This window comes from Myxine glutinosa, chromosome 1 (assembly GCF_964187855.1).
Source record: "Myxine glutinosa chromosome 1, kmMyxGlut1.1, whole genome shotgun sequence".
NCBI classification, from domain to species: Eukaryota; Metazoa; Chordata; class Myxini; order Myxiniformes; family Myxinidae; genus Myxine; species Myxine glutinosa.
The window spans coordinates 31,422,545-31,441,467 of record NC_136261.1 but is presented as its reverse complement, the minus strand read 5'-3'; the positions used below and the strand labels follow the sequence as shown (position 1 = coordinate 31,441,467).

General features: G+C 41.0%; 1 protein-coding gene across 1 annotated transcript in view; it reads right to left on the bottom strand.

The window, feature by feature from the left end:
* Positions 1–18,923, bottom strand: part of LOC137419146 (voltage-dependent T-type calcium channel subunit alpha-1G) — a 640,444-nt gene that overhangs the window by 385,410 nt on the left and 236,111 nt on the right. Inside the window, 1 exon segment of the mRNA XM_078768309.1 lies at positions 6,724–6,857. Within this exon segment, the coding sequence (XP_078624435.1) occupies positions 6,724–6,857 (134 nt within the window).

The window sequence follows — 18,923 nt, the reverse complement described above, 5'->3', positions numbered from 1 at the left end:
GGCGTTAATTCAACAGGATTCGAACTCAGGACCTTAGGATCCCAAGCCCGCCACCCTAACCATTATGCCAACACCAGGTGATTACAGTCAAATGAACACAGTATAAGGGAGTTCAAGCTATGATCTCAGCATCATGTGCCATGCGGCCACATGGGAATGCCAAAAAAGCAAATCCCCATTTGCAATTCCAAGTTTTCTTTGGTTGTCGGTCACACCTTTACCCAATGTCTTACATGTTCCTTTGGGTATCTATATGAATGTAGAGATATTACTAAAGCCATCTTTTTCAGTTCAACTGGACCAGAAGACATCAGCTCACGTGTTCTAAAATCCTGCTCTGCTGCTCTTACACATTCTCTCTCTCTGCCCTTTTCATCCTGTCACTTACCTAGGTCATCTTCCATCTACTTGGAAATCAGCCAACATCACAGCATTACATAAAGAAGTGCAAAACCTGATCCCCTCAGCTACAGACCTATCAGCTTGCTTCCAATTATCAGCAAAGTCATGGAATGCGTCATCACGGTTGATATTAAATCCTTCCTCTTCTCCAATGGCATTATCTCGGATCATCAATTTGGATTCAGACCAAGTCACTCCATCTTGGACATGCTGCTTCTACTAACCCAACAATGGATGGAGGCCCTCGATATCAAACGTAAGATCAGGGTCAGCTCTCTGGGCATATCTCGTGCTTTTGATACAGTCTGGTATCCCAACTTACTCTCCAAACTGTCTGCCTATGGAATCCAAGGTCAACTCACACATGGCTTACTGACTTCCTCTATTCTCTTAGCCAACATGTGGCACTCAATGGAATCCTTTCATCTCCTCTCCCTGCCAAGGCTGAAGTGCCCCAAAGCAGTGTTCTTGTCCAGTCCTATTCCTGAACTTCATCAATGATCTCCCTGATTCTCTGGAAAATTCCCTTTATCCATTTGCTGATGACTCCACCCTCTGTCGTGACATTCCTCTTCCTTCAGACAGGAAGGCTGCAGCCTCTTCCTCCTCTTCAGACCTTGACAAAATCACAAACTGGTCAAACACTTGGAACATGTCTTTCAATCCTAACAATTCTCACACTCTCACTACGTCTCTCTGAAAGGACCGTCTCGCAATTCACCTTCCTCCTCACCCCAATCTACTTTCTTAACAATTTTCTTGAGGAAGTTCAGTCACTGAAACCCCTAAGTCTCACGATCAGCCAGGATCTTTCTTGAGCAAACCACTTTTCCAAATTGTCCTCCAAAGCCAACTGCCAACTTGGCATTCTTCATCGTACAAAGTCCTTCCTTGGCACACATGAACTCATATCCACCTACAAGGCTTTCATCCGCGGCTTGATGGAGTACTGCTCTCCCCTCTGGGCTGGCTCCCCTGCCTCACATCTTACTCAGCTTGATGCCATAGAAACCAAGGCCTTCAAGATCACTGGAATCTCCCACGATTAAGCCGAGTCCATGGGCCTATCACTTCACTATTGCAGACAGGTCAGTGGTCTATCTGTCTTCTACTGCCTCCTTTCTGGTCTTGCAACCTCTGCTCTTTCCATGCTTTGTCCTCCCCTAGGTTTCTGCAGGGCACATGTGGTCTATCAATAACCCCCTTCTGATGAAACTAACTAAATCCAGGATCACTGCTCCCCTCCACTCATTCGCTCCTATTTTTCCCCACATGTGGAACCAACTTCCACATCCTCGTCAATCTCATTCTTCCCTCCAGGTCTTCAATAAGGCTGTTCACCACCATCTCAGATGATCCCCAATGCCAAACCAGGATATTTTTGTCCCCCGTCGCACCGCGGAGCGAAAGGGGGACTATGGTTTTCCCCTCCGTCCGTGTGTGCGTCCGTGCGTGCGTGCGTACGTGCACTGCAATATCTTTATAAAAGTAAGCGAAGGACCGAATTCTAATTTGATGTGTGGGTGCAACTAGGCATATGGAAGAATGCTATTGAAAATTGGGTCGCCACGTGAAAATCCAAGATGGCCGCCACCATATATATGTCTGAAAATTGTGAGCGAAATATCTTGAAAAATAAACGAACTACTAACTTCTAATCCGGTGTGTGGGTGTATCGAGGCATAAGGAAGAATGCTATTGAAAATTGGGTCGCCACGTCAAAATCCAACATGGCCGCCACCATATATATGTCTGAAACTTGTGAGCGAAATATCTTGAAAAATAAACGAACTACTAACTTCTAATCTGGTGTGCGGGTGTATCTATGCATAAGGAATAACGCTATTGAAAATTGGTTCGCCACGTCAAAATCCAAGATGGCTGCCGCCATGTATGCCTGAACCGTGAGCAGAATATCTTGAAAAATAAACGAACTACTAACTTCTAATCTGGTGTGCGGGTGTATCTAGGCATAAGGAAGAACGCTATTGAAAATTGGGTCGCCACGTCAAAATCCAAGATGGCCGCCACCATATATGTCTGAACTTTGTGAGCGGAATATCTTGAAAAATAAATGAACTACTCACTACTAATCTGGTGCGTGGGTGTATCTACGCATAAGGAAGAACGCTATTGAAAATTGGGTCGCAACGTCAAAATCCAAGATGGCCGCCTTGCGTCCTCCACTTTGTCAACTCACATCACTTCACCGACGGGGGACCTAGGCGTAATGCTTGTCTACCATTGTTCACCCCTTCTCTTCACCACTCCCACCACCCACCCCAATGCTTCCTCCTTCCAAATTTCTAGTTTTCCCTGCTGAGAGTTTTCTTCTGTATCCATCTTGACAACCACATGCATCTTATCCCTCCCCTCATTCCTCCCAACACGCATTGCTTGTCCAAGTTTCCCTCTATATCGGCCTTCAACTCTGCTGTTGGTGTCCCCCCTCTCTCAACTGTTCCTTTTGTCCTGTCGTGGCCTTCCCTGTTCAATGTACTGAAACTAGCTCTTCCATGGGCCTCGAGCATGCATATGTGCTTTGTGATTGGTTGCCATTGATGTATCTGTGTGAATGTTTCATGATTATATCATTGTTATACTTTTCCCATTTTGCTTCTACAGCTACAGTCTCTCACAAAGAATGCAAAAGCATTTGCATTAGGCAGGAGTGACGTTGCTCTGTATTTCTTCTGAATCCACTGCTGCTGTATCAGTACATTGAGTGGTCCTTCGGGGCTACGACCGTGACAAATATGACTATTACTTCCATGGCCCCAATTTTTTTAATGTCCTTCTTCACTACCCTCCTCCCCACATCCTGATATCCTCATTTCTCTTCCATTCCCCCAGAGAGATCCCCATCAGCATCTGTATTTCCATCTTCTGCAGCAATCTTTCTTCCTTTCTTAAGGTCCAAGCTTCCATTCCATTCAAGAGAACTAGTCTTAACATCAATTTTTAAGACCTCAACCTAACCAGAATCTTTCAATCATGGATCATCCCAAAAACACTCCTCTACCTACTACACCCTGCGTTTCAAGCTTCCTTTTGTTTTTTTCTGTCTTTCTCTTATTCCTATCTCTCTCCATCTCTCCCTCTCATCTTTACAACTGGAACTGCCTCCTCCAAAGTAAAACCCAGAAACCTGAAATTTCCCACCTGTTTTAACTCCATGTTTGCCCTATCCCTCATACCCACATACTCCTTCCCTCTCTCATACCCACTGCTACCTCTGTTTTCCCCACATATCCACCACTTTCCACAATTTCCTGACATTCCACAACCATTGCATTCCAAAGTCCCTCAGAGTTTGAAATCAGAACCAAACCAACTTCAAACGTTTCCCAAAGGAACGCTCATTATTCTCGATCATTAAATACAGACATCACCACCACAAACAGAAAATGATTCAGGGCTGATGTTTGAGTAACCATTCCTATTTTCCATTTATCTCTTAACCCCTCATACATCATCTCAACTATCCTTACCAATCTTTCCGGTACCCTCTTAATCCTCAGACAACAACACACCACCTCCTTTGTAACCCTATCATATAAAAAATAAATGAATGAATGATCGTTTTTAAGGCCATTTTCCCCGCTAGAGCGGAGGTTAGCCTTGCGGGCCCCATGACAATCATGGTTCCCTGTTTTGAGGCAATGTTTTTATGGCCGGATGCCCTTCCTGACGCCAACCCTTGGTCACGCTCTTACCATGCGCAGGGATACGGTGTACCTATTCTAAACCGGGGTACACGCTTTCTCCAATTCCAAAATCCCCACAGCGTAACTAATCATGTTCCCTTCCAAATATTTGGTCTGTTTCTGATTATCTGTTGTGCCTGTACTTGTCACAAACCCAAACTGCATTCAATCAATGCCACCAACACACTGAGCCTATCCGTGACCACCATTTCCAATACTTTGAGGAACATCCGCTTAATGCCCCTAAAATTCACAAACTACAGGAAATTCCCTTTTTTCCCTTTAATCAACCACAAAGTAACTCACCTGTCAATCCTAATCACAAACACTTTTTCAAAAGTGGCAGATGAGTACAGTCTCACCATGACAAACATTAAGAAAACAGAAACTCTGAACCAATCAGCACCTAGTATATCAATTACTCAAATACTATGATTAACAAGCATTCTGAGTATTGCGCTGCAATACATGTCCCCTACCAAAGTTCGAAGTGCCATAACTTTGTCAAAAATGATCGAATATGCAAATTTATGCACGGTTGATGCTGGTTTTCATACTTGATCTGAGGTATGCTGAGACACGTGTGTCACACCTCGCCTCATTGATAAGCCCGCAAGGTCGCTCCATGGAGCGGCCTGCACTTATTGCACTGTGTGAATTATATAATTACCAACTCACGGTCTGAGGTACTAGCGATTCAAGAGATATCCACTTTTTTAATATTTTCGTTTAATTAACAATATCTGCCAAACCACGTGACCTATCGCAAATTCCAAAAGGACATTTTAGTAGACTGACATGCTGTACAGATCTGTGAAGTTTCCCCTCGATTGGATCAAAAATGAGGGAGGAGCTCGGTTTTAAAGGTTCATGCTTAAACACGTCATAACTCTGAAACCATGTGACGCATGACGTCATGCTCGCTGACTTTTTGTTCGTCATGGGTATGCGATTCTGCCTGCAAAGTTTGGCCTCGATCTGTTCAGCCGTTGCAGAGAAAAAGGGGTTTTCGTGTTTTCACGAAAAACAATATGGCGGCCGAACCACGTGACCTGTGACGTCATAATTACCATTAAAATATTCTGCAGGCCGAATCCCCCCTACGGTGAAAATTAGATCTCAATCGGTCCTGTTATTGCAGAGAAAATGGTTTTTAAAGGAAATGAAAACTTAAAATGGCACTGAGTTAAGGATCATCAGAATTATCAGAATTCCCAAAGTTCAAAGTGCCATAACTTTGTCAAATATGATTGAAACGTCCTGAAGTTCGAACTCGATCTGTAACTTATCATGAGGAAACCATGTGCCAAGTTTGAAATTATTAGCTTTAAGTGTTTAGAAAAAAAGTCCGGAAAACTGTTCTTTGCGTGACGGACTGACAGACTGACTGACTGACGGACTGACGGACTGACGGACTGACAGACGGAGGGACGGAGTGCAAACCTATAGTCCCCTCCGGTGTACACCGGTAGGGGACTCACAAGCATTCTGAGTATTGCGCTGCAATACATATCCCCGACCGGCAGTCTGTCGTCCGGAAAACTGTTGAGGAAATTACCAAAGTTCAAAGTGCCATAACTTTGTCAAAAATGATCGAAACGTCGTGAAGTTCGAACTTGATCTGTAACTTATCATAAGGAAACCACGTACCAAGTTTGAAATCATTAGCATTAAGAGTGTAGAAAAAAAGTCCGGAAAACTGTTATTTGCGTGACGGACGGACAGACTGACAGAATGACAGACGGAGGGGCGGAGTGCAAACCTATAGTCCCCTCCGGTGTACACCGGTAGGGGACTAATAACAATGGCACAGATTTACATGCTGTAATTTCAGAGGTGTGTGTGTGTTAGACAACTCTAACACAACTGATTGAACAAGAAATTATAACCAGATTCAAGAAAACAAGCAGGGGGTTTGGAGGGGCAAAGGTCGATTTTGTGCTGATCATGATATGATATCCTGCTGAAAAACACACCAAGTGTATACAAGGTAATCAATCATAGGATCTTCACTATTGTGCACAACAAAATGTGGATTTACTACTGAAGGCAGGATAAAGAACTCAATAAATTTCAGCAACGACATCATCGCTCCATAATGAATAGCAGGGGAGAAGACCAAATCATGAATAACGGTGCTGCAAATGACTTAAACGCAAGCAACGAGCGGATGTTAATCAAAAATCAACTCAGGTGGTCTCCCCATGTTAGACATACAGGGGAAGACAGATTACCCAAGAAGATATTACAGTGAGTAGAAAAATGACCAAAAAGCAAGAGGTGGTCCCAATAAAAGGTACAATGATACCGTCAAAAAGAACATCAGTCTGTTCAAGATTATAACAACAAAGAATGTGACGGACCAGGCTGCAGATGGAGTATGACACACCGATCATACTCGGCAGAAGTATGCACACAGTGGAGTAAAAAATATTTGGTCGGAGACGACGAGAAATGAAAGCAAGGTAAATACAGACCAAACTCCCCTCATCAAGATCAGCAAAAATCAAAAATCAAAAGAAGCAAATTCTGCCAAGTGCCATCTCAGAAATCCGAGGACACCCACTTTTGTGGTTTTGTTATTTTTATTATTTTGTTCTCATTATGTACTCACCCGGCCACGACAATAAAAAGGTCAAGGCGGTTCCAGGTGTCACCCAGGTAGCAGCGCTTCCCAAATACGCCGAGTGCCACCATCTTGATAACCATTTCCACCGCAAAGAAGGCAAAGATGAAATCATCAAAGCCCTGTGCACAGAAGCATGCATTGTCAGGAGCACTCCAATATTCATACACAATGAACATCAACGAACCACATATATTATACTGAATACTTATGTCAATGTGATATTTCAGTTTTTTTTTTTAAATAAATTTGCACAACTTTCTAAAATCCTGTTTTCTCTTTGTCATTATGGGGTATTGAGTGTAGATTGATTAGGGAAAAAATGAATTTAAACGATTTCAGCATAAGGCTGCAACATAACAAAATGTGAAAAAAGTGAAAGGGTCTGAATACTTTCTGAATGCACTATATATATATATACATATGTAGGTAATGCCATTTGTGTGTCGATCCCACCCTGAAACACAGAAACACTCCTCGGAGTTAAAAAAAAAAAAAAAAAAAAATCAGCAACCATGGGCCCCTTTTTTGAAGCATTGTTTTACGGCCAGATGCCCTTCCTGCCCCCAAGCCTATTGGTCATCCTGTGACACGCAGGGGAATTACCAGTGAACTGGTACTCTATTTGCCGACCTCGGAAGGATGACAGGCTGAGTCAACAACCCTGGCGTTAATTCAGCGATCGAGCGGGATTCGAACCCAGGATCCTAGGATCCCAAGCCGGCACCCTAACCGCTAAGCGAACACCAGGCTTCGAACGAATCCAAGCCTATGAGAAAATTATAATTCTTTTCAATCGGACCGATAAAATTGAACCAGGGCACTGTATAAGGCAACAGACCGCTGCTTTAATCGCTCCAGAATATTTTTTTTAAATTCACTTGCTGTCAAGAAATATCCCACAATATATTTACTGTTAAGAAATATGACGATTTTGGAATTTCACAATCCTCTTTACAGTATATTTAATAGGACAATGCTGTCTGTCTGTTGCTCCTCCCACCCCCCACCCCCTCCCACCCCAAAACACAGAAATGCTTCTCAGAGACAAGAAATGATGTAAAGGTTGCTTCAAATTAATCCACGCTGACGAGAAATTTATAACTATAAAGTAAAGGTTGTTTCAAATGAATCCACACCTATGGGGAATTATGTACAAATATGGGCAAAAAAAATATGGGAAATCAGACAAAAAGATGAACTCGGGTGGTGTATAGGCAACAGATTGCTACCTCGATTACTCCCGAATTTTGTTTTCCTTTGCTGTTAAGAACCATATTTCCTCCCAATTTTGAGCTCTTTCAACCAGCGCAAGCATAAAAGCCTATATTTTTTCCTTTTTTTAAATATCGCGAAAATTTTACCATGGCTTCTGCTAGTTATTAGTACTTGTTGATAAACATGTGTCTGACTTCAAAAAAAGGTTATTGTTAGAGCCCGATTGGTGGGACTTTCAATAGTTACGAGGATGGAAATGATAGGCAAACTGAACTCATCCAGTCTGGTCTTGAATGTCCACAGCATTGCTGTTCATCAATGAAGTGAAAGTGATGAGGCTGAAGACAAAAGTCTTTATCATGAAGATCCTTCAAGCCTACAATATTTCAGCGCAAGATATTTAACTTGTGTCCTCACATGCAAGCCCGTTCCAAGCAATCTCAGTAAGCAGGATAATATATTATTCCTCAAACCCTTGAGATAACTTCAAATTGATCATCCTGTAATTTTCTTTTGACTTAAAGATGAAAACAACTTGGAAAAATAGCAATCCTTCAAAAAGTTAAAAAAATAAACCTGATTGCACAAAAATGCCCCGAAGCACCACTCAAGTGCAGAGCCAATCAAATACAAGCAGGGGCTTCTACAGAAGGAGGAACCACCGTTAGAGGCCATTTTTCCCCTCAAAAAGCAGGGGTTGGCCTTTTTCTGGCACCATGGTCCCCTTTTTCCATGGTCTGGACCCAATTGCGAAAGATGATGGGAATAGAGCCTGTGATTGATGCTGTGAAGAGGAACAGGTTGAGATGGTTTGGTCATGTGTTGAGGAAGGATGAAAGTGACTGGTTGAGAAGAGTGATGGAAATGAATGTAGAAGGAAGTAGAGGACGGGGAAGACCGAGAAAGACTTGGCTAAAGATGGTGGAAGAAGAAATGCGGGCAAGGGGGTTAACAAGGAGAGATTTTTTTTTTTTTTTTTTTTTTTGTACTCTGAATCGAGGCTCGTGAAAGAGCTAACATTTATTTCACAAACAAATCAACCAGACAAACAAAATATACAAAAAGAGGGAGCGGAACACAAGATGGAGAGAGAAGGGGAAGCACACAACCACAACATTTGAGAGCAGGGAGAAGTGTGGGAGGGAGAGGGCTTGGGGGCAGGATGCATGGGAAGGGGAGGGGGGGGGGGTAGGGGGGAGAGGTATAAAACACAAGGGGACCGAAATTAGCGGGGGTAGAAAACATCAAGGTTTTGGATGGGGGAGGATAAGAGATGGTGGTGAACAGCTGTTTTAAAGACCTGGAGGGTGGAGTGGGATTGAAGAGAGTGACGGAGTTTGTTCCAGACGCGGGAGAAAAGAGGAATGAAGGAGTGAAGGTGAGCAGAAAGTCTTGATTTTGGCAGTTTAACCATAAGAGGGTTGCAGGCAGATCTTGTGCGACCTGTAGGAATATTTGGGGGACAGAGCCCAGAGAGGGCTGGGGGGGCAAGGCCAGAGAGGAGTCGGTAGAAGACGGAAAGACCACCAACCTGCCTGCGGTGAGTGAGTGAAAGGCCCTTGGAGTTAGCTTCATCGCGGGAGATTCCAATGATTCTGACCGCTTTGGTTTCAACAGCGTGAAGACGGGCTCGGTGTGAGGCAGGAGCACCAGACCAGAGGGGAGAGCAGTATTCCATAGAGCTGCGGATGAAAGCCTTGTATGTGGTGAGGAGCTCAGGTGTGCCAAGGAAGGACTTCGCACGACGGAGGATGCCCAGTCGGCGACTGGCTTTGGAGGCCAGATTTGAAATGTGGTTTACCCAGGAAAGATCATGGCAAATAGTGAGACCCAAAAGCTTGAGTGACAGAACTTCTTGGAGAGCATTATTCAGAAAGTGGATGGGAGGGTTTTCCAGTCGGTCTTTTCGGAGAGACATCGTAAGAGTGTGAGATTTATCAGGATTGAAAGACATGTTCCATTTGTTTGCCCAGTCTGTGATTTTGTCCAGGTCTGCAGAGAGTGAGGAGGCTGCAGACTGCCGATCTGAGGGATGAGGAATGGAGCGACAGAGAGTAGAGTCATCAGCAAAGAGATAGAGAGGATTTTCAAGAGAGTCAGAGAGATCATTGATGAAGACCAGAAAAAGCACAGGGCCCAGAACACTACCTTGGGGAACTCCAGCCTGAACAGGAAGAGGAGATGAGAGAAACCCATTCAGGGCCACACTTTGACTACGACCAGAGAGGAAGTCCGCCAGCCATGCGTGGAGATTTCCATGGATACCAAAGGAGGAGGGTTTGGTGAGCAGAGCAGGGTGCCAGACCATATCGAAGGCACGTGAAATGTCAAGGGAGACGGCTCTAATTTCCTGTTTGGCGTTGAGGACCTCCATCCATTGTTGAGAAAGCAGAAGCAGCATGTCCAGAGTAGAGTGACCAGGTCTGAAACCAAATTGATGATCAGAGATCAAGCCATTGGAGAAGAGGAAAGATTTCATATCTGAAGCAATGATGGATTCCATGACTTTGCTGATAATTGGGAGAAGGCTGATTGGTCTGTAGTTGCTGGGATCTGTTTTTGCACCTTTTTTGTGCAAAGCGGTGATGTTGGCTGATTTCCAAGCAGATGGCAGATGACCTTGAGCAAAAGAGAGGGTGAAGAGAACAGAAAGAGGGAGTGAAAGAGCGGAAACACATGATTTTAGGACCCGTGGGCTGATGCCGTCAGGACCAGTTGCAGAATCAGAGTCGAGGGTTGACAGAAACTTTTCCACCTTGTCAGGAGGAAAGGACACAGAGTCCAGGAGCAGCTGGGTACGACTGGGTATGGTGGGTACAGAGAGGGATGGGTTTGGGACACAAGATTTAGAGGCAAACACAGAGTTGAGGCATTCAGCTTTTTCACGTGCGGAGTCAGCCGTTAAGCCGTTTGAGGTGAGGGAGGGGATGGAGGGGGAACAAACACCAGAAACAGATTTGACCAGACGCCACCAGGATTTGGAAGAGGGAGACAGATAAGAGAGTTCGGTCTTGATAACGGTGAGATATTGTTTCCTGGCTCTCCTGAGGGTGGACACACACTTGTTTCGGGCTTTGTGAAAGGAAATGAGATTTCCTTCCGTTGGATTTGCTTTCCAGGAGACGAAAGCAAGTTGTTTCAGGGCAACAGCCTCACCACAAGATTCCGTGTACCATGGACGGGAGGAAGGGTATGACAACTGAAGACGAGATGGGATAAATCTGTGCATGAGAGAGAGCAATTTACTTTGAAAGAATTCCCAGGATGAGTTGATGTCAGAGGCGGTAGAGATGGGAGACCAGTCCAGATGATTGATGGCTGCTTGAAGACCGTGCCAGTTGGCCTGAGTGAAATGCCAGACTCGTCGACGCTGAGGAGGCTCTCTGAGAATGGTCAGAGAGATGTCCACTTTGACAAGCACATGATCAGATGAGCCGATTGTAGCAGAAGAAGAGCAGCAGACATTTTCAGGGAAGTTTGTCATAACGAAATCCAGAAGAGAAGATGCTCCGTTGACTGAGATCCAGGTCGGGAAATTGACAGATTGTGTCAGTCCCAGTGAGTCGCAGAAGTCCTTTGCTGAAGAGCCATGGCTGGTGAGAGAGGTACCCACACCCAGCCAACTGGCATGGTGACAATTGCAATCACCACATGAGGAAGAGAGAGAGTTGGGATGGGTAGATAGAAGTTGGTCCATATTATCAGACAGCGAGATGTAGATGGAGTCATCGCTGTTTGGTGGACGGTACAACACACATATGAACAAAAGGTGGGAGCGAAGGGGAAGCCGTAGCCAAAGGTATTCCTGGGGGTGAGGTGGAGAGAGGGCAGTGGAGGGCGAGTGAGGAAGAGAGTTTTTCATAAAGATAGCAACCCCACCTCCAGGACGAGGCTCAGGTCTATCATGCCGGAGGAGGGAGTAACCTGGGAGAGATACCAAGTCATCAGAGACATCATGAAGGAGGAAAGTTTCTGTTAAGCAGATCACATCTGGTTTGTCAGAAGCAACCTGTATGGAGAGATCAGTCAAGTTTGAGCGAAGGCCCCGGATGTTTGAGGTCCATACCGTTAATGAAGAGGAAGGGGGAGCATCGGGTCCAGAACAGGGGGGGGAGGGGTAGGGTAAGATGTGGAAGAGGAGGAAGAGGTAGGGAGAGCTGTTGAAGGTGTGTCAGAGATTTCAGAGATTTCAGAATAGCTTGGAGAAAGGGAAGAATGGGGCGGACAAAAGGTTTGATGGAGATTGGGTGAGGCACAGTGAGGTGTTATTTGAGGAGGGGGAAGAGCGAGGCAGAAGGTTGGGGGAGATGAAGGTGAAAGTTGGAAGGGGGAAGAAGCAGGGAGGATGCTTTGAGGAGGAGGGGTGAGAGGGGAGTCTAGGAGGGGAGGAGCGAGGGAGAGTCTCGGAGAGGAGGGGTGTGGGGGGAGTTTAGGAGGGAGGGGAGGGAAGGGGCAAGGGGGGAGATTTGAAAGGGATGGGTGATGGGGAGGATTTGGAGGGGAGGGGTGAGATTGGATTTTGAAAAGTGTACGATTCATGGGAAACGAACATTTTTTGCAAATTGAGTTTGAGACCTTCGAGTCAAAAATACGTTTGAGGACACTGAAGGAGGGGTGGAGTTCTGGATAGTTTAGGGAATTTAGAAAGGAGGAACTGTAAGAGATGGTATTATATATATTTTTTGGAATGAATAGATTTGGTGAGCAAGACGAAAGCATCCTTTTGTAGGAAAAGAAGAAAAGGGTGTTATAATATATGAGAGAAAATAGTTGTTCGGGGGAGAGATTATACATTTCTAACCACGTGATCGCGTGATCGCGAACGAAGAACGAACGAACAAAAAAGAACAACAAATAAACGAATAAGACCTGGGAAGGAAATATGTTTTTGGGTTTGTTTTTTTTGAGTGGAGATATTAAACAAGGAGGTATGGGGTGAACGACTGGGACGAAACAAAGAACGAAAATAATTGCAGCGCATTCGACGAATCGCTGAGAGAAAAACAAAACCACAAGGTCGGAGACGGTACGGTAGCCAAGCCTACGAGTACTAGGCCTCAGAATACTCGATACGCATTAACCGACGATTGTGTATACATGTACGAAAAATTAGCACCGAAAATTTTCCAAAAGATAGGCTATAGGTGCATACACCGAAAGATAGATACAGTCTCGACAAAAACACAATTGAGAAAGATCACTTAGCTTCGAAAGCGTGAGCGCATGGAACAGCTTCGAAAGCGTGAGCGCATGGAACAGCTTCGAAAAAGGAAAAAGGACTTCGAAAAAAATGCAGAAAATAGGGCAAAATGGAGAAGATTGTCATGGGGACCGCAAGGCTAACCCCCGCTCTAGTAGGGAAAATGGCCTTTAAAATGCATGTTGTTATTGTATGGTCCCCTTTTTTGAAGAAATGTTTTATGGTCGGATGCCCTTCCTGCCACCAACCCTATTAGTCACCCTGTGACACGCAGGGAATTACCAGTGAACTGGTACTCAATTTGCGGACCTCGGAAGGATGACAGGCTGAGTCAACCCCCTTGGCGACCGGGATTCTAACCCAAAATTCTAGGATCCCAAGCCGACACCCTAACCGCTAAGCCAACACCAGGTTTACTTCTACCGTAGGAGGATTGAAGAAGAAAAAAAACTGTTCCATTGAGAGAGCAAAGATGATTGCTGTAAGACCAAAGTATAGCTGGAAGGAAATTATGAGATCCCAAGGTGTAAGAGCCACTTTGCGGGAACATAATTTTGTTTCCTTTTGTCAAAACGCAATTGTTGCCATTTTCTTCCAAAAAAAAAAAAGGCCAATAATGGAGATTGATTACAATGCTTAAAGTCGACTTATCTGGTCAATATGGGCACATAATTACCGATTTCCTCGACAATTAAATTGACAATTACAATCACCAAAGCTCCAGGCAGAAGTGCTGCATTAGCATTGCATTAACATTGCACTCATAATGGTTCAGTTACTGCAGAGCTACATTTAAACGTTTCTCTTGAACTGATTGACCTAGTAAAGCACGAAGTTTCTTTCTTTACCAGCAACGGTGACCTACAAGAGGCTTTCAAAAAAAAATTGTACAAAACGATGGGCTACTCACAACAAGGAAAATGGCCGCACTGGTGTGTTTAGGGAGTAGGGGATTCTAAACCAGTTTCCCTGACATTAATCATGCAGATGTAAAATATTTTGTTGTTTCTTTGGGAAGAGTGTACCTTTGGACTGGTATGATGACCACATATATCCTGCCTATAAATTAGTTGGGTACGGTACGGGTGTTAAGTGTTATCTGAGTTCAAAGGAAAGTAATGTTATGTTCGTAAAAACGAGGATAGAAGGAAAAAATTTCAGTGGAAAACAGTATGTATCTCATCACGGTATCACTTATTCGTTTTCTTTCATATGCATTCCAAGACTGTGGGGTAGCATACAATTGGTTGGGGGCGAGGCTGTACCGCTGATGCAATGCCCTCTATAGGTTCGGGTAGGAATTGGGAATTTCTTCATGGTGCCGGCAATAACTCGCCCACTCTTCGCAAAGGACACCACAAGATCTTTAAGAGCCACCGACTAATGCCAGCAGGTACAGGACACCCAGGTTGACGTCCATCCAAGGGATGTGCCTGCAAAATACCAGGATGACAGTTTATAGTTGGGCCGAGATTCCAAACCCTGGCTGGACAGCTGAGCGGCAAGTGTGCATACCTCTTGGCCATCCTGTCATCCCATGGTATCACTAATACTCAATTTTATATAAGTTGTTCTACTGTTAAATATTGAAGAGGAGTTTGTTCCAAACATTTATCAATGGTGTTGATGAGTAAAGTTATGTATGAGTAACAGCACAATGATCGTTTCCGCCGTTTCAAGCCCAATCCGCAAATCCCATTAACATGATTCAGAGAAAGGACCAAAACATCCTGTAATTTTAGACCATCTGCAGTATTTCTCTGCATCAGGGCGCTACCGGTAAACGCAAGAAACTAATATTTATCTTTAAACTCTACACATTAGCACTAAATGGGTCAACAAACGTTTGAAATATGTTTGGTTTTCGTATCCCAATCGTTTTCCTTCTTGTTTTACAATTCCCTGCCATTTCTTCAGTTTTTTCATCCATTCATATTTATTTATTCACTATCTACATTATTCCACATCATCTTTTATGTATTAGTTATTTTCTAGATTATTCTGCATCATCATTTATATATTAGTCATTTTCTAGATTATTCTACATCATCATTCATATATTTGTCATTTTCCAGATTATTTCACATCATCATTTATATATTATTTATTTTCTAGATTATTCTACATCATCATTTATATATTAGTCATTTTCTAGATTAATCTACATCATCATTTATATATTAGTCATTTTCTAGATTATTCTACATCATCATTCATATATTTGTCATTTTCCAGATTATTTCACATCATCATTTATATATTATTTATTTTCTAGATTATTCTACATCATCATTTATATATTAGTCATTTTCTAGATTAATCTACATCATCATTTATATATTAGTCATTTTCTAGATTATTCTACATCATCATTCATATATTTGTCATTTTCCAGATTATTTCACATCATCATTTATATATTATTTATTTTCTAGATTATTCTACATCATCATTTATATATTAGTCATTTTCTAGATTAATCTACATCATCATTTATATATTAGTCATTTTCTAGATTATTCTACATCATCATTCATATATTTGTCATTTTCCAGATTATTCCACATCATCATTTATATATTAGTTATTTTCTAGATTATTCCACATCATCATTTATATATTAGTTATTTTCTAGATTAATCTACATCATCATTCATATATTAGTCATTTTCTAGATTATTCCACATCATCATTTATATATTAGTTATTTTCTAGATTATTCTACATCATCATTTATATATTAGTCATTTTCTAGATTAATCTACATCATCATTTATATATTAGTCATTTTCTAGATTATTCTACATCATCATTCATATATTTGTCATTTTCCAGATTATTCCACATCATCATTTATATATTAGTTATTTTCTAGATTAATCTACATCATCATTTATATATTAGTCATTTTCTAGATTATTCTGCATCATCATTTATATATTAGTCATTTTCTAGATTATTCTACATCATCATTCATATATTTGTCATTTTCCAGATTATTTCACATCATCATTTATATATTAGTTATTTTCTAGATTATTCTACATCATCATTTATATATTAGTCATTTTCTAGATTAATCTACATCATCATTTATATATTTGTCATTTTCTAGATTATTCTACATCATCATTCATATATTTGTCATTTTCCAGATTATTCCACATCATCATTTATATATTAGTTATTTTCTAGATTATTCTACATCATCATTTATATATTAGTTATTTTCTAGATTAATCTACATCATCATTCATATATTAGTCATTTTCTAGATTATTCTACATCATCATTTATATATTAGTTATTTTCTAGATTAATCTACATCATCATTCATATTTTTGTCATTTTCCAGATTATTCCACATCATCATTTATATATTAGTTATTTTCTAGATTATTCTACATCATCATTTATGTATTAGACATTTTCTAGATTATTCTACATCATCATTTATATATTAGTCATTTTCTAGATTAATCTACATCATCATTTATATATTAGTCATTTTCTAGATTATTCTACATCATCATTCATATATTTGTCATTTTCCAGATTATTCCACATCATCATTTATATATTAGTTATTTTCTAGATTATTCTACATCATCATTTATATATTAGTCATTTTCTAGATTATTCCACATCATCATTTATATATTAGTTATTTTCTAGATTATTCTACATCATCATTTATATATTAGTTATTTTCTAGATTATTCCACATCATCATTTATATATTAGTCATTTTCCAGATTATTCCACATCATCATTTATATATTAGTTATTTTCTAGATTAATCTACATCATCATTTATATATTAGTCATTTTCTAGATTATTCCACATCATCATTTATATATTAGTTATTTTCTAGATTAATCTACATCATCATTTATATATTCGTCATTTTCTAGATTATTCTACATCATCATTTATGTATTAGACATTTTCTAGATTATTCTACATCATCATTTATATATTAGTCATTTTCTAGATTAATCTACATCATCATTTATATATTAGTCATTTTCTAGATTAATCTACATCATCATTTATATATTAGTCATTTTCTAGATTAATCTACATCATCATTTATATATTCGTCATTTTCTAGATTAATCTACATCATCATTTATATATTAGTTATTTTCTAGATTAATCTACATCATCATTTATATATTCGTCATTTTCTAGATTAATCTACATCATCATTTATGTATTAGACATTTTCTAGATTAATCTACATCATCATTTATATATTAGTCATTTTCTAGATTATTCTACATCATCATTTTTGTATTAGACATTTTCTAGATTAATCTACATCATCATTTATATATTAGTCATTTTCGAGATTATTCGACATCATCATTTATGTATTAGACATTTTCTAGATTATTCCACATCATCATTTATATATTCGACATTTTCTAGATTATTCTACATCATCATTTATATATTCATCATTTTCTAGATTATTCCACATCATCATTTAAATATTAGACATTTTCTAGATTATTCTACATCATTTATATATTCGACATTTTCTAGATTATTCTACATCATCATTTATATATTCATCATTTTCTAGATTATTCCACATCATCATTTAAATATTAGACATTATCGAGATTATTCTACATCATCATTTATATATTCGACATTTTCTAGATTATTCCACATCATCATTTATATATTCATCATTTTCTAGATTATTCTGCATCATCATTTAAATATTAATGTTGCTAGGGTGCCGGCTTGGTGTTGGTGTTGGGCTGGTGTTGGGCTAATAACCCTGGTGTTGGGCTAGCGGCTAGGGTGCTGGCTTAGGATCCTAGGATCCTGGGTTCGAATCCCGGTCGATCGCTGAATTAACGCCAGGGGGGTTGACTCAGCCTGTCATCCTTCCGAGGTCGGCTAATTGAGTACCAATTCACTGGTAATTCCCTGTTTGTCGTTAAAGGCGGCAAAAAGGGTTGGCGTCAGGAAGGGCATCCGGCCGTAAAACATTGCTTCAAAAAGGGGACCAAAAAACAACAACAACCACGGTTCCCGAAAAAGGCCAACCCACACTTTGCGGGGAAAAATGGCCTCTAAAGGTGGTTTTTTAAAAAATCATTTAAATATTAGTCATTTTCTAGATTAATCTACATCATCTATATATATATAACACAGTTTGTGTGTGTGTGTGTGTGTGTGTGTGTGTGTGTGTGTGTGTGTGTGTGTGTGTGTGTGTGTGTGTGTGTGTGTAATGTTACCGATAGACTCCGAAACGGAGAGGCTTACGTGCTTGATATTTGACATAGACATGGCCATTGAGCCTGGGACGAACATGGCCGAACTCAAAATATTTGACGATCCATATTTTTTATTCATATTTACCTCAGCGCATTTCAGCGAAGTACCCGCTAATCTCAGCCGGTTCCAGAGCAGCTCGCTGATTCCCTCAGAGCGATCACGTGATGTTCCATTACCGCCGCCAGACTGATTCGCTCAGAGCGATCACGTGATGTTCCATCCCGTCACACGTCACACGTTTTTTCACCTTTTATGCGATCGTGTTTTGTATCGATTTTGTGCGATATGAATTAAATGTCTTTGAAACAGCTGTGAAACGTCTCTCCACAACCCTTCCGTAACCGAATGGAGCAGTTTATTGCCGCACAAAACGAGATCCGCGAAGCGAGTTGGTTGAGCCGTTTCGCTCAGAGCGATCATGTGATGTTCCATCCCGTCACAGGTCACACGTTTTTTCACCTTTTATGCGAT